The following is a 24,815-nucleotide window of genomic DNA, read 5'->3' on the forward strand; positions in this document are numbered from 1 at the left end:
AGGGTAGCGCAAGAGTCCCAGGGCCAGTCCCAGTTCCGCCATCAGCTCACTGTGTTCCCACCCTCACCCGGGCCTCAGCTTCCCCAGTCTGGTGAGATGTCTCTCTGAGGGTCCTCTGGCCCTGGCAGCCCGGCAGGGCCGTCACACAAGCCCATTACTCAGGGCAAATATACCCCTGCCCCCTCCCGGACACCCCTTGCCCCCAACCTCAGGGTGTGCCAGGCAGGGAGAAAGGTTGAGATGGAGATTGAATCTATTTGCCACCCCATCTTCCTTACTCCTCCAAACTTACCTCTATGTGAAGCCCTGCTTTTAGCTAGACAGAGAAATCTTCAAATAAAGGCAAAAGATTGTTGTATTGTCTTACCTGCACAGGCTGTTCCATTTAGTGATGGGGAGCCCTGAGGGTGGGGTCCCATGGAGAAGGGTCAGAGAATACCCAGCCAGGTGGGGTTCTGCTGGGGAGGTGTTTGGAGGAGGGAGATCTGCAGATCGCTGCCAGCTCACAAGGTGTCACTGGATGGGCGTGTGCCTGCCAAGGTTCATGGGCAGGGAGCTGCCTCACCCAGGCCCCCACATCTACCCTTTCCAGAGCTGCTCCAGCTTTGTACTCCTAGCCCCTACTCCCCGTACCTATCCTCCTGTCCAACCCCTGCCTGAGATCTGAGGCCTTTCCAGGCCCAGGCCCAGCTAGGGACATACAAGCAAGTGTCTCCAGGGACTCAGTTGGGAGCAGGGCAGGCTGGCTGGAGACAAAACCAGTTCAGCAGAGCCTGGTTCTGGCCAGGGTCCCAGTCTCCCCCGCCACACTCCTCCCTACAAGGGAGTGAGACACAGCAGGGGCCCAGTGAGGCACAGGCCTGGGGCAGGGACCCCTCCTCCCTGCAGTGCAGTCCCAGCTGACAGATGCCAAGGTGCTATTTGCTCACTGCCAGGAGCAAACTTTCTTCTGAAGACAATAAAATTGCTGAGGGCAGAAGGCAGCAGTACAGGGTAGCATTTAACCCTTAGTGGTCTGGATGGTGCTGCCTCCCCTGCTGTTTCCTGGAAGCCAGGCCTCAGAGGATAAGGGTGATAGAGGACCAAGGGTGCTGACCAGTCAGAAAGCCAGAGGGCTGGAGGGGCAGAGAGAGCCCTGTCCTTGGGGAGAGACAGGTATGAGTTATTCTGTCGATCAGCTGTGTGACCATCCGCAAGTCACTTAACCACTCTGAGCCTCCGTTTCATCATCTGCAAAATGGAGGAGTAGCCCCTACTTCATAGTTTTGTTGGGAAGATAAATGACAAAGCACCTAGCACATAGTAGACCATAAGGACACTGAGCCGGGTGATAAATGTGAAGGAAGTGGGAGGAAGCTGGATGAGTTGCTTTGCCCAGGAGAGTGTGTGGTGGGTCCTGGTCACCCCCAGCATGCCCACAGACACCAATGCACACCCTCTTCCCATCACGCACGGGGGTCTCACACCCACTCACAGGAGCTCACATCTTCACAGACAGCACTGCTGAGGCCTTCAGGAAACAGAAACAGGAGCCAACCAACCTCTCTTCCACCCTGTTAGCTGCAAAGCCCTGCTCTGCAACAGAGCAAAAGGATGCGAAAGATGCCTTCCCCACTCCGGTCCTGCATGTAGAACCTCTTTAGCACCGGCCTTGCCGCCTGCCTCTCAGCCTGAACGGCGATAGGGAAGATGAGGTGGCTGTTGTAGCCCCTCCTTGCCTCACTATCTCTCTCCCAGAAGCATCTACCAATCAATTATCCCTCGCCCTTTAGGCTCAGCCCAAAGCCACCTCCTCCAGAAAACCTCCCTTGACTACTCCAGGCCTTGTGACCACAACCACATTTGACCATTGATGACCTCGGGGCTGTGCCATTCACTGAGCAGACACTGGGGACATGTCAGTTCTCTAGTATCTTTATTATCCATTCCCAGGGGCACTCCTGGCTCCCCAACTCAGGGCTGCAGATGTCTCCCTGCACCATGCCAGGTGTGGTGCAGAATGGGAGGCAGGGGGATGGAGCAGAGAGAGCCCTGGACTGCCTGTGGCCTTTGTCGAGTCACTGCCCTTCTGTAGGCTCTGCTCTGGAAATGCTGGGGTCAGAGGCAGGTGTTGGGGAGCAGCCCTGTCTCCCTCTGTCCTCCAGGGGAGCAACTGGGCCTGAGGAGGAAGCACCCCTGCCCCGGGATCCTGAAGGCCCCAGAGGGCCCATATCCCCCCGGGGAGCAGTTGGCTGCCCCTCCCTGACCTTGGGCTCTGGAAGGTCAGAGCAGCAGAGCAGACTGCCCGTTTTCCCCCAGCTCAGGGCCTGGCTGAGGCAGGGCAGGCAGGAGGGAGGCCCCTGAGGGCGGGTTTCAGGCCCTGGGCCAGGCACTCAGATGGGGTGCACGAACTGGTAGACGAGGCGCTGGGAGATGTCTGGCTTCCGGATGATGCCCTTCTTGTAATACTGGCGGATGGAGCGGCTCAGCTTGTCGTAGTTCATGGCGGGACGGTTCTTGCGGATGCCCCACAGCCGGGCCACCTGGGCTGAGTCCTCAATTTTGAAGATGCCTGGAAGAGCAGGAGGGCCCCGAGAGAGCCAGTGGTATGAGTGAGGTGGCAGGAAGGAGAAAGAAGCAGACCACCATGTCAGCCTCGTGGCGAACCAAGGGATCGCCTCCCTCTGCCCGGGCGGGGCGGGGTGTGAGGGCCCAAATGCCTACTCCCAAGGTGTAGTTGCGGTGAGGGTTAAAGAGACGTGTGCAAAGCAGGTGCCACAGGCCCTAGTGAATGGCAGAGAATACTCTGGAGTCACAAACCTCCCGGTACAGGTGAGCCTGTGTACCTTAGTGGGTTCCCTGGGGCCCTGTGGGCCTGGCCCTTGCCAACTCTTGCTTCTGTGTGGGGTTTGCATGACCTAATGCAAAGTCCTGTGTGGCTCCCAGCAGTGCCCACGGCTCACTTGGCAAGAGCGCCCCTCCCCCATTACAGGTGTCTCTGTAGTTCCCAAGCCTGAAACAACCTCTTTGCTATTCTCAGGCAGCTCGGCCTGTGCAGCCCTCTTTGGCAGGATTAATTAATATGAGATGGTGGAGGGAGAGTGGATTTGGAGCTCGTTCCAGGCTCTGTGCAGTATTAAAGCTCCTAAGTGAGACAGAGTCTAGCAGGAGACAGATGTGGACACATATTGCACAAAGACCCCCAGGGCTGTCCCATGAGAGCTACATATTTGGCACCTGGGACAAAGGTGGGGATCAGCTTCACCCCTCTGCCCCGCCCCCGCCCCCATGCACCGTGCCTGGCAGGAGCCCCCACAACCTCCATGCTCGCTGGCCCTGCAGCGCCCCTTGGGCACCCTGCTCACCCTTCTCCTTGTTGAGCCACCTAATGAAGCGGCCATAGCTGTGGGGCTTGAGTAGCAGCTCCTTGAGGAACTGCCACAGGTGGATGGGCTGCCCGGAGCACGATGAGTCCACCTCGCTGTCGGTCCAGCTCTCCTCACTGGTCGAGGCTGGGTGGCCAGGGAGGGTGGCGGTGAGTGGGAAGGGGAGGCCAGTCCCTGCTTCGCTGGCAGCCACCCCTCCATCCCACCCGAGCCCCGCCCCCGCCCTGCCGGTGCCTGGCTCACCGCAGTAGTGAATCGCCCCAGGTGAAGTCCGCTCTTTCATCCACGCCGCTGCAGGGCAAGGAGAGGGGGTTGGGGACCCAGGAGAGGCCCCGAGGGTGGAGGAGGGGAGGCATTTGGGTGGGACTGTGGGGCCACAGGAGCCCCTCTGTGGCTGGGGGTTGCCCCTGTGGCTCCCTGCCTCCTGCCAACCTGGGGAGGCAAGCTGGTTACAAGAAGCTGCTTCCTGGAAGAAAATTCAGGATTTCAGAGCTGGGAGGGGCCGTAGAGGGCTTGCATGCATCCCCTTGTTCAGATGAGGACATCTGACATGGGGGCTTGCCTGGACTGGGGCAGGGCACTGGTCTCTGACAGGGTCCTGTGAGTGGGTCCCGTTTCTTACTCCTTGACTCAGGCACCACCTCCTCCAAAGCACCTGGCCCTGTGCAGGCAGCAGTGGGTGCCAACTGAGATGAGACAATTTAGACACTCAGGGGCTGACACTAAGCCATTAGAAATTTAGGGCAGGCCAGGCGTGGAGGCTCACGCCTGTAGTCCCAGCACTTCAGGAGGCCAAGGTGGGTGGATTGCTCAAGCCCAGGAGTTTGAGACCAGCCTGGCCAACATGGTGAAAACCCATCTCTACCAAAAAATACAAAAATTAGCAGGGTGTGGTGGTGCACCGGTAGACTCAGCTACTCAGGAGATTGGGGTGGGAGGATCCAATGAAACTGGGAAGTCGAGGCTATAGCGAGCTGTGACTATGCCACTGTACTCCAGCCTGGGCAACACAGTGAGACCCTGTCTCAAAAAACAAAAACTAAAATTAAAACAGGGCCGCTGTGTACACGGACAAGGGCAATACCCAAGACATACTGTGGTGTGCAGAGCAGTGTAATACTCTGCTACTATTTATGTCAAAAAAAAAAAAAAAGAATAAGAACTGCATATATGTATATGTGCTCGAATATTCATAGACTTTCCCTGGAGAGATACTCAAGAAACTGGTAACAGTGGTTCCCTCTAGAGAGGGGGTTGGAAGCTGGGGGTCGGGAGCGGGAGGGGGAAACTGTTCATGGTACACTACTTTTCACTGTGGTCTATTTTATAATATGCACATTTATTACTTCTTTAATAATTAAAAAAAAAAAGAAAACAAAGAAAAACAAAATTTTAAAAGGAAAAAGGACTTCCTTGTATCCATGGTTGTCCCCAGCTCTGACATCCTGCATCCTCACAGTCTGACTTCTACCTTTTAACCTCCCAGGTGCTCTGTCCCAAAGCTCTGGGGCCTTGACCAGGGCTGGGAGTGGGTTGGGGTGAAGAGTGCACCAGGATCCAGGAGGCAGCTGAAACTGGGGCTGAGATTCAGAGTGGAGTCCATTTGGGGGCCAAGGGGCTGCTGCCCTAGCAGAGGGCAACCTCCTACCCAGCATCCTGTCCCTGGCTTGGAGACTGGGAGGGGCTGCCCCCAGCCATGCCACATCCTACCTGACTTCCAGATGTCCAGGTGGGCGTGCAGCACATCCCCGCCCAGGGGCGAGCGCTGGCGGAACTGCTCCTCCGACATGGCGCACAGCTCCTTGCCCGCCAGCTCCTGGAAGGCCTTGCCCACGGGGGGCAGCCGGTATTGGTGCTCTGTCCACAGGAGCCACTTCTGCACATTGCTGGGGCTCCAGTCCACAGGATCTGGGCAAGAGGCATCCCCTCAGCTCAGGGGCGGCCTGAGAGCACCACCCTGCTGTGATGGGGCACCCACGAGAACCTGTGGCCTGAGACCGACTGTGTGCTCCTGGGGATGGGGATAGGTCAGCCCCAGACAGGCTCCTGAGGGCCCCTGTGGAAGTGGGTACCCAAGAAGAGAGTGGGGCGAGAGGAAGGAACCAGGGCCCTAAAAAATGAACTTGGTTCAGGGCAGGGTAACCTGGTGCATCTGTACTGCCTGCCTCACCCAGGCCTTAGGTCCTCCCAGATCCCTCCAGCCTCTCCAAAGGACCTTTCGAGGGAGCCTCAGCCCTGGAGGGACAGTGACACTCTACCAGAAACACCTGGGCTTCTCCATCAGGTACTTCTTGCCTTTCCCAAACCCCTCAAGGAACAAGAGAATCACCTACCTGGGAATTAGTCTTAGAACCCCACCATTCTCTCCAGCCCCTGTATCTTACAGATGAGGAAACTGAGGCACAGGGCACTCCATCCCCTTGTCCTCCACGGAATAAAGGGCTAGGCACACAGGAGCTGCTCCAGGCACATGTGTTGAATAAGTAAATGGCAGGGCACAGAGTGGTCATGGCGCAGCCACAGGCCCCAGAGGCCAGGAGGGGAGCCCTTGGCTAGGTCCTAGATGTCCCTCTGGGGTGCTGCTCTGGGGTGAGCCTCATAGGCCTATAGGGGGGATAGGCTGGTGGGTATGGTCACAATGGGGCCTCCAAGTGAACACCGTGGTCCAGTCAGTGTCTCAGCTGGGTGACCTGCAGGCTGAGCTGCCCCCACTTAATAAGCCCATTTTCCTCCCTGAGGTCAAAGCCATTTGTTTCTGTTCCCATTGTTGAGGGAGCAGGGCCCTCCCCTCCCTAGCCCTGTGGGTGGGGAGGAGGTCTGTGGGAGAACTCCTGGAGTCGGCCTGGCATGGGCATTGGGAAACTTGGGGCATCGGCAGGAGCAGCTTCAAATGCGGACGTCAACGGGGCGGCTTTGGGGGCAGGGGCCAGGCCTGAGGGATGCGTGAAGACCCCTGCTTCCCAGGGAAAGCTGCACAGAGTTGAGTGCTGCAACGCCAGGGCCTGAAGACGAGGGACATGGGTCAGGACTGCCTGAAGCTGGAGAGGCGACAGCAGGACAGAGGACTAGAGACTCAGCAGCCCCGCCACCCACAGCATCAGCTCCATAATCACGCCTTCCAGGTCTGGCTGACAGACACATGTATGCCAGACCCTGGGAGGTCCCCTCCTCATCCGGGCCTTCCATCCCACCAGAACAGTGACACATTTCTCTATTTATTTGTGATCTGTTTCCCTCACTATCATGTCAGCCTTACGAACACAGGGACTTTGTGTTGTGTTCACCACTCAATTCCCCAGTCCTAGAATAAGGCTTGGCATATTAGGAACTGCTTTTCGGCCCAGAGAGGTAGCTCATGCCTGTAATCCTAGCACTTTGGGAGGCCAAGGCGGATGGATCACCTGAGGTCAGAAGTTCGAAACCAGCCTGGCCAACGTGGTGAAAACTCCGAAAATACAAAAATTAGCTGGGTGTGGTGGCAGACACCTGTAATCCCAGCTACTCAGGAGGCTGAGGCAGGAGAATCGCTTGAACCCAGAGGTGGAGGTTGCAGTGAGCTGAAATTATACCACTGCACTCCAGCCTCAGTGATGGAGCGAGACCCTGTCAAAAAAAAAAGAAGAGGCTGGGCGCGGTGGCTCACGCCTGTAATCCCAGCACTTTGGGAGACTGAGGCGGGCAGATCACAAGGTCAGGAGATCGAGACCATCCTGGCTAACACGGTGAAACCCTGTCTCTACTAAAAATACAAAAATTAGCCGGGCGTGGTGGCGGGCACCTGTAGTCCCAGCTACCCGGGAGGCTGAGGCAGGAGAATGGCGTGAACCTGGGAGGCGGAGTTTGCAGTGAGTGAGCCGAGATTGCGCCACTGCACTCCAGCCTGGGCGACAGAGCGAGACTCCAAAAAAAAAAAAAGAAGAAAAAGAAAAAAATAATAAATTCTTCTTGTTGAACAACTGTTTATTGAGCATCAATTATATTCAAGGTGCTATCCTAGCATCTGGGAATGGAGTGATGAGCAAAACAAATGAAAATCCCTGCGTTTGTGGAGTATACATTCTAGTGGAGGACACAGAGAGTGAGCAAGATCAACAGATATGGTGCGGCATGTCCGAGGAGTGTAAGTGCTATGAGAGGAAGCAGGTGAGAACAGCAGGTAGGGATGTGAGCAGAAATTTTTCTTCTTTCTTTTTTTTTTTTTTCATTTTTTTGTTTGTTTTCTTTACCGTGCCCTGTGCTCATGGGCAGCAATTTTAATGGAGGGGTCAGGGAAGACCTCATGCGGATGGTGCCATCTGAGCCAAGACCTGAAGGAAGTGAGCCATGCAGATATTTGGGGGAAGAGCGCTCTAGGCTGAAGAAGCAGCAGCGTAGCGAGTGTTGTGGGAACAGCAAACAGGCCAGTGTGGCGGGAACAGAGCGAATGAGGGGAGAGCGAAGTCCAAGAGGAGGTGGGGGGCACAGAGCTTGAATTCATATCATCCAGCACCTACCAGTGGGGACCCTAGGCTGGCATGGTTGGGACACTAGAGATGGATAGAAACCTTCCCGGCCCAGGCTCACAGCTGACTGTGTGTAGAAGTGCCGGCATCCCCAAAGCTGCCCGAGGCTGGGCCAGAGGTGGCCAGAGTCCATCCAGCAGTGCCCCGACCCACCCCAGCGACCTCAGCCTTGCCTGTGACCCCTCTTACGGAAGCAGGCACATGGAGAGGGCTCACCTGCGGTGATGTTGAGCAGCTTGCAGGCCGTCTCGATGTCCTTGAGCACTTCGCCCACCACCATGGACTGCACCTGCTCCAGCGAGTGCTCCTCCAAGGTCAGCCCGCCAGGCACCAAGTCCAGGCTGCCCCCTGGGGCTTGGCTGTCAATGACCGGGCACTGCTCAGGCTCCTCAGGTGGCTCCTCCCGACTGCTGGCCCCAGGGGCTTTGGCTGCCCAGCTGCTGTCCTCGGGGTACAGCATGTCAAAGTAGGAGAGGTAGAAGGCAGACAGGCCCTGCTCGGGCGTGGCGGGCGGACTGGGACTCCAGTCCTGTCTCTCGAGACCCACTGCCCCCGCTGCCACCTTCTCCAAGCCTGTCCGCGACACCGTGTCGGGAGGCAGCAGGAGGTGGCTGGGGGACACGCTGCTCAGACCCGGGCTGGCGCTGCCCATGCTGCTGCTGTTTGGGCTGGTGGCTGTGTCTACGGAAATGAAAAAGGACTCAGGTTTGACTGCTTCTCCATCCCTGTGGGGGCCGCTAAGCTGGTTATGGGGATGAGGGGCCCTGTGGACAGTGGGCTGGGCCTGGGACAGAGTTGGGGGCTTCCGGGTCATTGGGCAGCCAGGACATGGTTGGGCAGACAGGCCTTCTGGCTGGGAAAGACAGCGAGGTGGGAGTGGGTGCAGGACTGGAAATGGATCGCTCCCTCGATCCCCAAGGAAGCCAGGCTGGCTGGGAGCAGCAAAGCTCCACACATGTACTGTGCTTAAAACAGCCTTCTGAGGTTCCTGACCTCATTCAGCCCTCACAATGGAAGGCATGATTGCCCCATTTGGCGGATGAGCAAACTGAGGTGGGAACAAGGGGCCCTCAATGTCCAAATCTTTCCTGATGTAGCAAAGCTTGTTTTTATTCTGCCCTTGACAAGGATAGGAGTGGAAGTGGCAGGCAGAGGCCACCATCCTAAAGGTGGCCATCATCTTCACCAGCAGGGGAAAGAAGAGAGGAACAAGGCGGGGATGTGGTGGGGTAGAAACCCTCCCACACGCCGGGGAGTAGGCCAGCCCTTGCCCTTCCCACAGGGCTATCTGGGGGATCTAAGTAAACTCAACACTGTCGAGGTGGCCACTGGCAAGAGCTCACGGGTGTGCATCTCCCCATACCCCGGGCTGGGTGCATGGTACCCACCTCCCCTTACCCTCCCTTGGAAGGTGCTGCCCCCAGGGCCCCTTCCAGCTCCCAGTGCTCTCTACTTTCCCCGATGCCTGGAGGAGCATGCGGCCATCTGGAGGCAGTGCCACATGCCAGGCTTTCCAGGAGGAGCCGGGGTGGTTGTGAGATGGGGCAGGGCTCCAGGGAACACCTAAAACCCTTAGCAACTCAGCCACCTGCTCCTCACTGCTGCCCCAAGGCCCTCCAGGGGGAACCATCTGGCCTCAACACAAGCAGTCAGAGGCCTTGCTCCCCACAGGCTGCCCAGGCTTGGTTTTGCCCAGGCCCTTTTCCCTGAACCCCATAGCAGAGTGCACAGTTTGGGTGAGAAGGGGGACTGGAGAGGTGTACAAGCACTGAAACCCCAGGACATTCTGGGATGGCAGTGATGTGGGGGCCTGAGACTTAAGAATACATCAAGACAGGCCCGGTGCAGTAGCTCATGCCTGTAATCCCAGCACTTTGGGAGGCCGAGGTTGGCGGATCACCTGAGGCCAGGAGTTCGAGACCAGCCTGGCCAACATGGTGAAACCCCGTCCCTACTAAAAATACAAAAATTAGCTGGGCAAGGTGGTGAGTGCCTGATTCTCCTGTCTCAGCTACTCGGGAGGCTGAGGCAGGAGAATCGCTTGAACCCAGGAGGCGGCTGCAGTGAGCCGAGATCGTGCCACTGCACTCCAGCCTGGGTGAAAGAGCAAAACTCCGTCTCAAAAAAAAAACAAACAAAAACAAACACACACACACACACACACACACACACACACACACACACACACACACAAAGAATACCATCGAGCCAGAGGCAGAAGATTACCAACAGATATATGTTCCTAATAATACAGAGAACCAGTTAGGGAGGAGGAAAGGAGCAGATAAACCTGTTAAGGGCAAGTTAATTTGTGTCCTTTCTCGAGGGTTATTTATAGTTTCAAGCAGTGGTTCTCAAAATGTGTTGTCTGGGCCAACAGAACCAGTGCCACCTCGGAGCTTGCTAAAAACTTGGATTCTCAGGCAGTTCAGAGCCACTGAATCAGCAGCTCTCGGGGAGACTCCGCAGTCTGGTTTAACCGGCCTCTGGGTGATTCTCGTGCATGTTCAAATTTGAGGATCTTTGCTTTAAAGGCAACTGGCCAGTGGGGGGGGAAGGCTTTAATCAAAGCACTGAAATCCTCTCTAACGGTGACATTTATGGTGCCCTACTGGGACAGCGGGCGGGGAAGGGGGCCCCCTGATCCATCTCCAGTTACCCTGTGAGACTGACCCGCACAGCCGCCGTATGCAGCTGGCATTTGCTTCTGCAGGTGGGACAAGGGAAATAACTCAGTTTGGAAGACACCTCCACCTTGGTAGGGCCACAGCTAGCCCATTCAATTTCACACAACTCAGAAAATGACATCCCTTCCCCCTGGAGAGCATAGCTTGACGAATGGAGCCCAGGTAGAATTTCAGCCTCCTCTGCTCACCCTCCTTGTGCAGTGCCCAACCTTCCCAGTGTTACATGGCAGCCCTGCAGCTTCCTGTGGTGGAGAAAATGCCAGCAGGAGGGAAGGGTGTTCCCTTTGATTTCAACTCTCCCATTCAAGGGCTCCTTTAAGTGACAAGGAAGGAAAGGTCAGGGTGGGGTGGGGTGGGGTGGGCAGAGACCAAGGCGGGGCTGGGGATGTGGGGGACAGAGGGCAAACCTGGAATCATTTCAAGTCCTTCTGTGCAAACACTCGTGTGTGCTGTGGGCCCACATTATTTACTCAGGCAGTGCCAACAGCTCGCTCTGCCCCTGGGCCCCACCCTGCCCGGTGCCCATGCCCTACCCGCTAGGTGGCTCCATCCCTGGGGACCCCCCCGCAGCCCCCCACCCCTCCTTCATCACCCCCTGCCTGCCTCCTGCCCCGTCCACATCCCCAGAGCCCCCATGCCTGCCACGTTAGGACAGTCTCTGCCAACACCCTGGGCGCCATGCCAGGGAGACAGAAGCCTTTCCAAGAAGCAGAACTCGCTTCCCTTGTGGCCCTCCTGTTTGCTTGGCCTCAGCCACAGGTAGGACGGGAGGCAGCTGCTGTGTTTCAGGCATGGTTGTGTGGGGTCGGTGGGGATGAATGAGCAGGGCAGGTGGCAGCTTTTGCCAGGAAGGCATATAATGACACATCCTTGACACATTTGCTGAGTGCATGTGAAGCCCTCACATCCATCCGCTTGCCAGGAGAAAGGCAGCACAGGCCTTATTCTCTCTTTTTTTGAGATAGGGTCTCGCTCTGTCATGTGCAGGGGCGTGATCATGGCTCACTGCATCCTCGACCTTCTGGGCTCAAGTGATCCTCCTGTTTCAACCTCCCAAGTAGCTGGGACTACAGGTGTGCACCATCATGCCTGGCTAATTTTTTAAATCTGTTGTAGAGACATGGTCTCACTGTGTTGCCCAGGCTGGTCTCGAACTCCTGGGCTCACGTGATCCCCCTGCTTCAGCCTCCCAAACTGCTGGGATTATAGGCACAAGCTACCTCATCTGGCCCAGGTCTTATTCTCATCCCTATTTTGCTAATGGGGAAGTCAAGGTGCAGAGAGGTAAATCCCCAAATCCAGGTCTTCTGACTCCTGGCTCCGGCTCCTTCCCCCTCTACACCCCACATTCTAGCTTGACCTTGCCCTGTACCTAAATGCCAAGGAATCTACTCCCCACCAAGCCTCGGTCCTAGCTCCAACACTTCCCTGATGAAAAATAAGTTAATGGTTAACTGTGTGGCTGGAGGAAAGGTTCGACTCTCCGCAGATCAGGGATGGTGGGGAATGCTCCATCCCCAAGGCAGCCCAGGCCTGGAGTAGGGGGGCTTGGCTTACTGGTCAGGGAGCCAGGGCTGGTGTGCCCAACCTGCAACTAGGCATCTCAAGGTTCTGGACTGGCCTCGGGAGGGAAGAAGAGAGAACGGCACTGTGAGCCCCTGGCAGTGAGCACCAGTGCCACGTCCAGGCTTTCACCCACATCACCTGCTTTCCTACCCACAGCCAGGGTGACGTGGACTCCAGAGCCCTGCTTTATAGATGCAGACAGTGAGGCTCAGGGAGGCTGTGCAGCTTGTCCAGGGTTCTTCCTGGCCAGGCGTGGGTTCTGCTCACTGGACCACATTCTCTCTGAGGCGCATGCTCTGGCCAGTCCCATCTTCCTAGGGGATCTGCCCACTTCTTGACTGGGCTCCTTGATACTCTAAAGTCTGTCCCCACCTCTTGGCTCTTCATTCCACCCCACTGTTCATTTCCCTGCAGCACCCTTTCATCAGACACCCCTGTGCTCAAGAATCTCCCGTGGCTCCCCATTGCCCCATCCCAGTGGCTGGTGCCTACCTCTGAGTCTACCTCCTACCTAGCCCAGATAATCAGAGCTGGAAGGGACCATATATTATGTGATTGTTTCATAGAATGGGAACAATGAAGCCCAGAGTGGGGACGGGATTCATGTGCTTGTTAGCAGCAGGGTCCGGACCAGAACCAGGGACTGACATAGTGACTATAAATCCAAGCTCTAATGAGAATGGCATTTCATACCTGCCCCTGTGCTGTGGGCACAACATGGCTATTTTCTAAGATGCCCTTTCCTTCTCATCACAATTCATCCCAGAGCCCTCCTGCCCCAGCGAGCCCTCCCTAATAGCTCCCTCCTGCGACTTCCCAGGCTCGCCTCATCTGTGCCTTGCAATTCAGCCCAGGATTAAATCCATCAGTGATGGTCCGCCCATAGGGACACATGTGCACTGGAAAAGCTGAGGCTCAAAGAGTGGCAGGGAGGTGCCCACAGTCACACAGCACAGCCAGGGCCAGACCAGAGGCCTCCTGACACTCAGGCCCTGCTCCATAGGCCAAGGGTCCTGGGACGTGCCAGGCATCTGCCATGTCCAGGGTCCTCAGATGGCAGGCCCTAGTGTTCCTGCAGCCTTGGCCTGCCAGCCCCACGGGCTGCCGTCTCCTGAGCGATGCCTCCAGCTCCCAAACCTCGAGTTGATCTCTTCTGGATTAAGCCACATGTCTGGATTAACGCTCAGCGTGTCCTGGCTCCCTCCTGCTCCAGAGGCCCCGGATCCCACTCCAGACAAAGAAAGTTTGGTAACAGCTGGTGGAGGCCAAGGCCCAGAGACAGGAGCAGATTGGTGGGGTGGCGGCCAGGGGGATTAGCCACCTTGGGCCCCTTCTCTCAGCGCCTTCCATTCCCCCAGGAAGGAAGATTAAGGAAAGCGAGCAGAAGGACCCAAAGGAGAGATTTAGTGCAGCTTTTCCTGCCACTGCCCTGCCTACTCTCACCCCTCGGGGCTAGAAATGTGCCCCTTGAACCCTTTGCCTCCCAGGTTTTCACTCCCACACCCCAACTGGCATCAGCAAAAGATGCCCTCCCTGACAGCTCCTGAACCACAGTTTCCGGGAATGGAGTCACCTGGGAGGCCTTTGCTAAGGACCCAGGTCGCTGTGGGGGTTGGAGCCTGTCTTCCATATCCTGCTTGGTCCTGGCTCTCAGGCCCTATGTCCTGGGGGGATGGTGGTGTGGGGTAAATGTATCCTCACCCCCACCTCAATCCTGAGACCCAGTGCCAGCCCGCCCAGAGCCCAAGACCCCGGCTTTAGTCCCCATTGAGAAGAGCGCTGAGGGAGTGACAGAGATGGCCACTCTGGCCCTGCTGCTCAGCCCCCAGCCGGCCTCACTGCAGGAGGAAGAGGTCTGATGGGGAACATACCTCCTCTGGCTTTCCCACGTGGCCTACTGAGCTGTCTGTCAGCCCCTCCCTCCATCCATCCAAGCCCCTGGGCCCCCTTAAATGGGCTGGAGTCAGGGGCTGTGGAGGTGGGGCCAGGTCTTGGCCAGGAGCCATACAGAGTGGGCAGGGGCCACATGGGCCTGCCCCGGTCAGCACCTTGGAGAAAAGCTGGGCTACCCAGGCCTCAGGAAGTCCCAGCCAAAGCCATGACCAGGCCCAGCCACAGTAGCACGTCTGGCTTCTCCGAACACGCTGACCCCCTCCCTGCCCCATCCCCTTGGAGCCCCAGCCTCTCTCTTGCCCTGCCGTTCCTCCCACCCCTTCTCTGCTCCTCCAACCCTTCCACAGGGAGGACCTTGCTGCAACCTCGCCCTTCAAACTGCTCTTCAAACTAGCTGGACCCAAGAGAAGTGCCAGACCCCTTCCTTATGGCCCTCCCTTCACTGCCCAGAGCACTACCTCTGCCCGCTGGACAGACCACCCCGCTGCCCAGGAAGGGGGCCCAGGCTGCCACCTCTGGGCCAGCAGCTCTTGCCCTCTCTCAAGCACCCCACTGTGGCCATCTCCAAGCACCTGCTTCCCCAGGGTCTCCAAGGGCAGAAGAAGAGAGCAGGGAGGTGGCTGAGTGAGAGAGACCTTGCTTTCTTGGACTCAGCATGAGAGTAGAGAAGGTGGGTTTCTTCTAGACCTCCGGGCTTTCCCCACCTCCTCTGGGCACAGACCTGTCCAGGCCAACTGTCCCCCTAACTTTTGCAGGAGCCCTGATCTGTGTGAGTTTCACCTTGGGGAGCCAGCTAGTGGGCCCAGGAGCTGGGGTCTGTCGGGGGAAGTACAGGGGAGTGGGTGAGGCTTTGTGGGGCGGGAGGCAGGTGGAAGCTGGGGGCGGGGCCATGTAGCAGGAAGACGGAGCACAGGAAGCGCCAGGGGAACCCAGTGGTTTTGCTCTTCCCACAGTTCCCACGGGCAGCAGGAACACATGTTCATCAGTGAAGCCTCCTCTGTGCCCTGCTGCATGGGGAGCCTGGGTGTCCACACACACCCTCACTGGCACTACTTCCAGCGCTTTCTGGGACAGGAGGAAGGTCAAACTGAATAAACTGCTTTGCCGGGCCCTCCCAGCTGGGGCAGCCAGCATTATTCCCACTTGACGGACAAGGGCGCTGTGACCTGCTACGGCGCACCTGTCCATGCGTGAGCGAGCAGGGACTCGAACTCAAGACTCGGCTCCACCCTCCTTTCTGCTGGTGCTGGCAGACCCGGCACCTTCTAGCTCCTAAGGTCGCCCCTGTTGACCATCCCCTTTGCCTCTGCTCAGGCCACCTGCCAACTCAGCCCCACAGTGGTTGCCTTAGTGGGGTGTGGGTGGCACAGGTGCCCTCAGCCTGGAGGTACAGAGGCCCACCGCAGCCCCAAGTGGACCATTGTGGCTGAGTTTACTCCAAAAGGGGATGTGGACCGGAAAGAACTGAAGACCTCCACTTCAGGAGATGCAGGTGACGCCCTGCCCTGTTCCCTCCATAGGAGAGACCCTGGGTGAATCCCTGGTCCCTCCAGCCCTCAGTCTCCTGCTCTGTAGGCCAGGTCATTTCTGAGGACTTTTCTAGCCCGGGCTCTATCTGGATTCTACAATCCATGACCCTCATCTTGCCATCAGCCTGGCTTTGGGGACTTAAAGAAGGATGATGGGGACGCAGAGGTGGACACCTCGGGCTCCCCTTGTAAGCAAAGGCATACTCCATTTACAGCTGACACTTTTGGCAGGATGAGGGGTGTGGCTGTCCATGGAGTTGGTGTCTGGAGACTCTGAAAGACTCAGCCCACCCTTCTGAAGAAGCAGAGCTGGCTTCAGGCTGTCCTGCACCTCACGAGCTGCCCGTCAGGCCTGGCTCCCACCCAAGCAGCAGCGCCTCCCCGCCTCCTCTAGCCAGCAGGGATCCTGGCCCAGACAAACCTGGGGCTTGCAGTGAGTCGTGCTCATGGGGCGGGGACAGAACCCAGTTTCCCACCATAGCAAGTACAATTCCGCTCAACTTTCAGGGCTTTCCAGAAATTGCCATTCACGTCTTCCTTCAGCCCTGGTTGAGCCCATGTGTATATAAATATATTTCACTTCTCAGTGCCCCAGTCAGGCCTCTTAGCCACACCAAGGCTGCCATGCCCCCACCACCTGCACATCCCCGCTTTGCGACGATGCAGCCCATGTCACATGGCTGCCCGTCTTTGGCACAGTCTCGTCCTCACCCCCAAATTGCACGTACACTCCTCGAAGGGCCGGCCACAGCACCTTCCCTCTTCCCTACCCTCCTCCTGCCCCGCATATGCCGTACCTCCCAGCTTGCCACAGGACAGGGGCCGTGAGGTTTCCTGGGTCTCTTGCTCCCCACAGCCCTGCCCAGCAGGGTCGTTGAAGGCATGAGAACACATGGATGTCACCGGAGCTCGGCTGCTCCTGCCTGAGGCCCCTTGGCCGATCCTCTCGGCCTCAGCCTCTTCAACAGTGAAATGGGGACTCATAAAAACAGCTGTGTGTCTGGATTTTCAAGTCACCAGGCAGGACAGCGATGTAAGAAGGCTTCACTGTCTCCCAAGAGGTGTGTGTCCACAGTGGTGACTGCTGTCTCTATCTGCCGTGTTTCTGCGGCCCCGTCCAGACCCAGCACAGGCCAAGGAAGGCAGAGGCCCTCCACACACCTGATTGTTGATCTGTAAAATCTTGATGGGCTAAAGGGAAAAAACATTCCTGCGCCCTGATCCTCAGGCCCTGGAGCACACCTCCAGGCTTGGAGAGGGGTGTTAGGACAAAGTGAAGGACTCCAACATCACAGATGAGAAAATTCCAGAAAGAACTGTCCTGACAGGCTAAGAACAGAAATTGCTTCAAACAAGGTTGAGATGGGCGGGAGTGGGTTGTTAAGGGGTTATCAGGACCGGTTCCCACCTGTGAAGTGTCAGCAGAGACACATCCCCCTTTTGTCCTGGCACAGAGGTGGGGCAGAAGGAGCTAGATCCCAGCAGCCCTCAAAGCAACTTGCTACCCCAGGAGCAGAGAGGCCTGGGCCTTGCCCCGCAACCAGTCTCAGGTGCTGGAGCCCCGGGCTGGGCAGTCCCTCCAGCCACGTCTCCCCCGTGCCAGAGCTAGAGGGAGAAGGAGGGGGGTCTTTATCCTGGTGGTGCCCCGTCATAATCCTGGGGAGGTCCTGGTCCCATCCGACCCCCAGCAGAGTCACACTAAGGTCCCTGGCTGGGGAGGAAGGATGAGCCTCTCCCTCCCCGAGTCTGGAGGCCCCCTTCTACCCACCCCCAACCCCGGCTGCTGAGAGGTGGGAGAGCAGAATCTGGCAGGGGGCGCCTCCCAGGCTGAAAACATGCAAACTAGCCAGGAGAAGGAGCTTGGCATTAAATGTCAGGAAGAGCCCAGGGCAACTCGGCTTGTGCAAAGTTTGCTTTGGGAAGAGCTGTTCCACCTGACAGGCCACCCGCTTGGCTGGGGGCACAGGGTGGGGCCTAACGGGGTGGGGGTGGGGACGAGGGGAGGGTCCCAGACCGGGTTTGATCCCTGACTCTCTGCTCTCTAGCTCTGGGGCTGGGGCCAGGGACTCGGCCCCCTCTGAGGCTCATTTGTCTTGTCTGTTAAATGGGCTGTCAAGAGCATGTCTTAAAGGGGTTGTGGAGATTGAGATGGAGGGTGAATGGAAATCATTTATGATGGGCTGAGTGTACGTGAGGGGGGCCCTGGGCACAGGGGAGGGGATCAGCTGGAGAAGAGGAAAGAGAGAGGGAATGGGGTGAGGAAGCCCGGGAGCAAAGGAAGAAGCAGAAGGTGATGGGGAGTAGAGGGAGTGGGCCAGAGAGTGGACTCTGGGGGGAGCTGAGGATGGTGGTGAGGGAGGCTGGGGCCCTGTCCTGTTCTCTAGCCCAGTCCAGGCAGCTGCAGGCTTCACCCACCCTCCTTGCCCTCTAGGAGGAGCCAGAACCAAGAATTCCTGCCCCACCCACTTCCCCCCCCCCACCCCCCCACCCGCCACCACCCCCCAACACCCAGGAGACAGGCTGGCAAATCCAACTCCTACACAGCCTTCAAGGTCCTGCTCCAGGCTGTCTCCTCCATGAAGCCTGCTTTAATAGACAATAGCCTTGTCTAACCTTCTTGTTTCACAGACAAGGTGTTCCAAGTACAGTGAGGAAAAGTGACCCGCCCACGGTCCCACATGGCGGGCCCTCACCTGTTCCTTCTTGCCCTCCACCTAGAGGGTCTTTGTCCCCCTGTCAGCCTAAATTAACTTCCCCGGGTTACACTCAGGCTGCAACAAGTCATTTAGCACAAAACTGCTCTAATGGTTTCGGGGCTATTCACTTTATACTCGCAACAACCTCAGTGGTAAAAGGTGGGTTCTCCCGGTTTTTGCACTTCCTGCCAGCATCACACTTTCTGAGCATCGACTGAGCACCTACTGAGTGCAGCCCTATTCCCTCAGACTTGGTTGACAGAGAAGCCCTGTCTAATTCAGAGGGTCCTTGTGAACAGCAAAGTGTTTTACAACTGACAGTGTGCAATAAGCAAGTCTGGTAGTTTTCAGCTCTGGATACCCCCACGGGGCCTCACTCAGAGGAAATGCTTGTACATGCACTGTCAGCCTCTCAAAGGCAAGGGTGGGTCCCCTATGCAGTGAGACCACCTCCTCCACACAGCCCCACCTGGCTGGGAGCTCCGAGGATGCCCCCCACCATTTGTCTGTGAGTTTGGGGTGGTGGGACTCCAAGCTGGGGGTCCTTGGCTCTGGCCCCTCTTGCAGGTGGGTGGAGGGGAGCTCAGCCCAACTGGCCTGGCTGAACCATGGCCTGGGCCTGCCTGTCTGGTGGGGCGTCTCCTCCCCATCCCTGCCCACCAGCTTGGGCCTGGGGCAGCCTGGACGCCTGTTTGCTTTGTTACTCAGCTGAGCAGCTGGTGATGGGGAGACGCAGCTTTATTGGGGAGGTTGGGGCAGGAAATGAGGCAAGTCCCAGCCCTGGCCGAGGAGGAGGAGAAAGCCCATGGCCATCATAAAGGACACAGGCTATGCGGGGCTCGTGGCCTGGGTGTGGGCTGCTGGGTGGCCCCAGCTGATGGGTGAGGTGAGGGATCTTGGCCTGCCCATCCCCAACATGCACGCACACACACACGCGCACATGCACATACCACACACACATACTTGCACACACACACGCGTGCGCGCACATGCACACACCACACACACACATACTTGCACACACATACACATGCACGCACACACCTTCGCCAGCCTCAGGGGCACCCAGTCGCCCAGGCCCTTCAGCTTCCCACCCTGTCATCCCACCACCCACTTCCTCTCTCCACCGCAGGAATCTGGCAAATCTTAGAAATGAGCACCTTCGAGGGACTGCTACTGTTGCTTTCCTCGTGTGCCGAGACCAGGACCCAAGGCTCTCAGCTTCCCCCAGTGTCCAAGGGTTCAGAGGGTGTGCTCAGCGGTGACCCCAGCCCCCTGGTTCCTGTGTCCATCCCTGCCCAGCCCAGCTCCTGGGCTCTGGACCTGTCTCCCCTGCCCCGACCTGGACCCGGCCTTAGACTCAGCCGTGACCCATCAGGCTCCAGCAAGCCCCTGCCCACTGGTGGCCCGGCACCAGGGAGACCCTTTCCTCAGCAGAGCAGCTGGGCTAGCAGCAGCAGCAAGCCGCTTGTGTTTTTCCAGCCAAGCAGAACTGGCTGGGTCTCAGGGGCCGGGGCTCTGCATTTGCACAGACTGGGCAGACTGGGCTCAGTGTGGGCAGACTGGGCTCAGGCTGGGCAGACTGGGCTCAATGTGGGGTACCCCAGGCCTTGCCGGACAAGGGGGCTTACCCAGCATGTAGAGTTGGCCCAGAGAGGCAGTCTGGAAGGCATGAGGAGGGGGCAGGGAATTCTGAGGATAAAGGGACCCAGGTCACAGGGTCACTGATGACTGGGAGATGAGCTCTGAGCTGGTAAAGTGTGCCCCCTCCAAGTCCTGCCTGCAGTTGCCCACCCCCCAGCTGGCAGGGAAAGACCCCATGCCAGAGTACCCCCACCTCCCGTCGGACTCACCTGTTAGCTGCCTGGTGCCCAGGGAGCTGTCTGCTGCAGTGCCAACTTCAGGGGCCGGGAAGAGGTGTGGGCAGCTGAGGCCACTGGCGTGTCTCAGCCAGGCATCTGGGGGGGCCAGCGGAACCAGGGGCCAGCAGGGCTGGTGGCAGAGGCAGCACTCAGGTTGGCCACCGGGGGCCTGGCCACCCTCAAGGGGTGGCCCTCTGAGGTCTCAGGGCTGCGTGACTGTAGGGAGTCCCCTACCCCCAGCCCAGGGCTGCCTGCTGGCACCGTGGCAAGGCCCAACCTGAGGGGCTTACAGGGAGCTGGCAGCAGGCTTGGAGGACTGGGTCTGTGGGGCAGTGTGGACGCGGCAGAGTGCAGGAATGTGCTGGGAGGAAGTCAGACAGCCGCGAGATGAAGAGTTGGCCAGGGCCTGATTTCCCATTATAAGTAATCCTTCCTTATTTACCTGAACAAATACACTCCTTGCTTACCTCAGACCACAGGCAGGCTCCTGGTTAACCCTTGCAGGTCTCCCCCTCCTTGCTGGGGGATCCATGCCCTGACAGCCAGGGGACTCATTCAGTCACTCGCTCATTCACTCGTTCATTGGTTGCTGCATAGCCACTCAGCTCATATTACGTGCAAGGCTCCAGAGATACGTCGAGTGGGTCCAGGGCTGGGGTTCTAAGATGGATCAGCTGAGGGCCAGGGACAGACAAGTGAGCAGCGGTGGAGATCCAGAACCACCCATGCCCTGATGGAGGACTGAGGGGGCACTGAGGGTGGGCACCAACTAGGGAAATCAGTGAGGGCTTCCTGGAGGAGGTGCTGTCTGGCTACTCAGGCCAGGGATGGAGAGAGCTTCAGAGAACCCTGGGGAGGGATCCCGAGGCTTGTGGGCCAACCACGACCTGGTGGGAACTGTGTTCTCTGTGCACCACAGGGTCCTCATGCAGACCTGTCACACAGTGACGGTGAGGAAGGACTCCTAGCTCACTTTCCCAGGCCCGTAGTCGGGGGCCAGCCAGCAGCAACTTGCTCTCCCATAGCCCCAAAGGGTGATGGCAGGGATGCCACGCAGGACAGAGGTACCCACCACCAAGCGCTTGCTGCCCCAGCCCCTCCACCTCCATGAGCCCAGCGGGGGCCACACAGTCCAGCTTTTGGCTTCCTCCATGTCCCGCCAGGTGGGCTGAGGGTTGTCCCTGGAGGCTGGGCCTTCCTTTCTCCAAATCATCTCAGAAGGGCTCCAGGTAACTGCTACCTCCATTCTGACAGGGGAGAAAGTTCTAGGTAATGCTGATTTTTCTTTTGTTTCAGGAGTAACTATGTAACTGCCGAGAGCATGAGGATTCTGGGGCTGCAGGGGATCCCAAGGCCTTTAGAACTAACCCCTCACCTTCACCAATACCCACATTCTCCAACGTAAGGTTGCACTTTGCACCCCCAGGGAGCCCTGTACTTGGCTGTTATCATCACTGGCACCTTGGTTGAGGATCAGTTATCAGTCATTCCCCAGAGAAGGTTGAGGTAGGACGGAGCAGAGGAAGGGGAGGTAACACAAGGTCCTGAAATGGTACACTCGACCACTCCTAATCCCCAGTGGTCCAGCCCTCCAGGGTCAATAAAGAAAGACACGCTGCGTTTCCAGGTGGATCTCCTTCCCCTAGAGTGTGTTTTTGTGCCTGCCTCTCTGTTGGCCACTCCTCCCTCCTCCCCACTCTCACAGAAGCCTGGCTTATATCACAGCATTCTGATGCATTAATAATAATGACCACTGCTTAACAGGCACCTACTGTATGCCTGGCACTGTTCGATGCTCATGAGATGCTAAGCTATTAATCATACTATAAGTACTATAATGTGGGTAAGTACAAGGAATATCTAATAAATGTTTATTGAGGCCAGGCGTGGTGGCTCACGCCTGTAATCCTAATATTTTAGGAGGCCGAGGTGGGCAGATCACTTGAGATCAGGAGTTCAAAACCAGCCTGGGCAACGTGGTGAAACCCCGTCTCTACTAAACATACAAAAAAATTAGACTGGGCGCGGTGGCTCACGCCTGTAATCCCAGCACTTTGCGAGGCCAAGGAGGGCAGATCACAAGGTCAAGAGATCGAGACCATCCTGGCTAACACGGTGAAACCCCGTCTCTACTGAAAATACAAAAAATGAGCCGGGCGTGGTGGTGGGTGCCTGTAGTCCCAGCTACTCGGGAGACTGAGGCAGGAGAATGGCATGAACCCAGGAGGCGGAGCTTGCAGTGAGCCGAGATCGCACCACTGCACTCCAGCCTGGGTGACAGAGCAAGACTCTGCCTCAAAAAAAAAAAAAAAAAAATTAGCTGGGTGTGGTGGCGGGCACCTGTAATCCCAGCTACTTGGGAGGCTGAAGCAGGAGAATCGCTTGAACCTAGGAGGCAGAGGTTGCAGTGAGCCAAGATCGTGCCACTGTACTCTAGCCTGGGCAATGGAGCAAAGCTCAAAAAAAAATGTTTATTGAATGGATAAGTGGTCAAAGATAGCTGTCCATTCTCCCCTTTTCCTCAGTAAACAAGGCTTGATTTTTATTTTATTTATTTTTGTAGAGACAGGGTCTCTCTATGTTGCCCAGGGTGGTCTCGAACTCCTGGCCTCAAGCAATCCTTGTACCTCGGCCTCCTAAAGTGCTGGAATTATAAGCATGAGCCACTGTAACTGGCCAAGGCCTGGTTTTTAGCTGGGCACATGGCTACCTAGAATTAAGACTATCCCAGCCTCCCTTGCAGCTAGATGTGACTATATGACCAAGCAGAAGTGTCATGTGCCAAGATTTCTAGGAATCTTTCTTAAAAGTAAGCTGGCATGTACCATTAACTCCATTCTTATTTATCCTTCCTCCATCTTGCTGGGTGGAATGCAGCTATGATAGCTGGCATTCTGGCTGCCATCTTAGACCATGAGGACAAGATAGTAGAGTAGGGCAGCGAGCTAGAAGGAGCCCGGGTCTCTCAGGATTATGTAAAACCTCCATACCAGCTGCAGACTGCCTGCCTCAGGACTTTTATGAGAGAAATGGACTTTTCACTTTTGTTAAGTGGGAATTCTTATTGGTGTGGCCTCACTCAAGGCCCAAGGGAGCACTTCACAGGGGTCTCCTGAATGGATGGGCCCAGCTAAGCTGTACCGGCTGTGGACAGGGTCTCTACCCATTTAAGCCTGGAGTAGGGAAACAAATGTTGCCTCTGGAAGCTGGAAAGGTCCACCAAGAGGGATCAAGGGAGGGCTCCTCCATCTGCTCAGCTGGGCTCACACAGGCCTAGCCTCCAAGAGGTTGCTTGGGGTGGACATCAGTGGTGTGCCCAAGGTGGGTTGGGTGCCCATTTAAGGCAATGCTGGTGGGCTTCAGGGGAGGGAAGGCCAACTTTCCCAATGAGGGAATTCTGGGTGACACACATCCTCTGGACACCCTGATCCGCTGGGCATGGTGTCTTGGCACCAGCTTGGGATTTGAGCAAGTACATGTCCTGATTCTGTCATTTTCCAGCTTTGTGACTTTAGGCAAGTGTCTGAAATCTGCTGAACAGTCACCTCCCAAATCCAGAGAACCCTGAGAGTTACCGTGAGGAGGCAGAAAATGCTGGTCAAAGTGTTCTATGAAACTGGTTGCCCTATTCCAGGGCCTTGCTGACCACCAACCCGGCCACGTGTTTGACAAATGCCATCTTACTCCTCACAGCAACACTTACAGGTAGATGTTGCTATGCCCATTTTTCTTTTCTTTTCTTTTCTTTTCTTTTTTTTTTTTAAGACAGAGTCTCGCTCTGTCACCCAGGCTGGAGTGCAGTGGCGCAGTTTCAGCTCACTGCCACCTCTGCCTCCCGGGTTCAAGTGATTCTCTTGCCTCAGCCTCTCTAGTAGCTGGGATTCCAGGCACGCACCACCACGCCCGGCTAATTTTTGTATTTTTAGTAGAGACGGGGTTTCGCCATGTTGACCAGGCTGGTCTTGAGCTCATGACCTGAAGCTATCCGCCTGCCTCAGCCTCCAAAAACGTGAGCCACTGGGCCAGGCATATGCCCATTTTTTAAGTGAAGAAATTCAGGCTTGTACATTTAAAATGTCATGCCCAAGGTCACAGCTGGGAAGCAGATTCAAACTCAAATCCCTAATTTCCATGACTGCCCCATGCCCAGTAAAACCCTATTGCTACTCTCACGTCCTCTCGGAGCCAAGTCCCGGGTCCCTGGAACAGGTCACTAGGTCCACTAGACTTCCTGCCTCCAGCTCCCTGGGCTGGACTCCTCTCTAATCCTCCTCTGGCCAGCTCTCATCAGGTTAAATGTGCCCCCTCCTGTTTGCCCTCCATCCAGACCCCACTCATCTGTTGTGGGCGATGCCTGCTCCATGTCCACCCCTTCCAGATCTGGGGTCCAGTACACAACCCCAGTTGGCCCAGTGTGACTCTGTCCTGGAACTTTTCTCCAACCTACTGAGATAACAAATTATCTCTTGCCACTAGAGTTTCCAAGCCTTGACGTGTTAAGTCAGGAGCTGCTACCCCCAGGGAGAATAGGGACAGCCCAGAAGAGGAGGAGCCAGCGGGAGCCAGACACCCTCCTGATATCGCTGTGGGAACACCTGGATGAAGCCGCCATTCCCTTTTTCTGTCATTCAAATGGACTTGAGTCCCTCCTATTTTGGTGGAGAGAACCCCCATCCTTCGGAGGCCCATTTCAAGAGCTCTCTCCTCCAGAAAGC

The 24,815-nt window shown here is 56.9% G+C and overlaps 1 protein-coding gene across 2 annotated transcripts; it reads right to left on the reverse strand.

The window, feature by feature from the left end:
• Positions 1 to 1,898: 1,898 nt before the first annotated feature.
• SPDEF (SAM pointed domain containing ETS transcription factor) lies at positions 1,899 to 20,493 on the reverse strand. Of its 2 annotated transcripts, XM_054491725.2 has the most exons (6): positions 20,092 to 20,493; positions 8,084 to 8,548; positions 5,076 to 5,273; positions 3,609 to 3,656; positions 3,345 to 3,491; positions 1,899 to 2,551 (listed from the first exon to the last, which is right to left on the reverse strand). In XM_054491725.2, exons 2-6 carry the CDS (start codon positions 8,517 to 8,519, stop codon positions 2,373 to 2,375), a joined length of 1,008 nt encoding a protein of 335 aa, XP_054347700.1. In that variant the 5' UTR covers positions 8,520 to 8,548; positions 20,092 to 20,493; the 3' UTR covers positions 1,899 to 2,372. The 2 variants fall into 2 exon arrangements, with proteins under 2 accessions (XP_054347700.1, XP_063522212.1); XM_063666142.1 differs by lacking the exon at positions 20,092 to 20,493 and having other exon boundaries at positions 1,916 to 2,551; positions 8,084 to 8,713.
• Between the last annotated feature and the right edge of the window lie 4,322 nt (positions 20,494 to 24,815).

The sequence above is a fragment of the Pongo pygmaeus genome, chromosome 5 (genome assembly GCF_028885625.2).
Source record: "Pongo pygmaeus isolate AG05252 chromosome 5, NHGRI_mPonPyg2-v2.0_pri, whole genome shotgun sequence".
NCBI classification, from domain to species: Eukaryota; Metazoa; Chordata; class Mammalia; order Primates; family Hominidae; genus Pongo; species Pongo pygmaeus.

What these genes read in the sequence shown, in the direction of transcription:
- SPDEF (XM_063666142.1), bottom strand. Translation starts at nt 8,681, where the DNA reads ATGACCCGGAAGCCCCCAACTCTGTCCCAGGCCCAGCCCACTGTCCAC. An exon ending in TGGGGCGATTCACTACTGCG is followed by an intron (nt 3,492 to 3,608) that starts GTGAGCCAGGCA and finishes CTGGCCACCCAG; the next exon opens with CCTCGACCAGTGAGGAGAGC. An exon ending in GTGGCTCAACAAGGAGAAGG is followed by an intron (nt 2,552 to 3,344) that starts GTGAGCAGGGTG and finishes CTGCTCTTCCAG; the next exon opens with GCATCTTCAAAATTGAGGAC.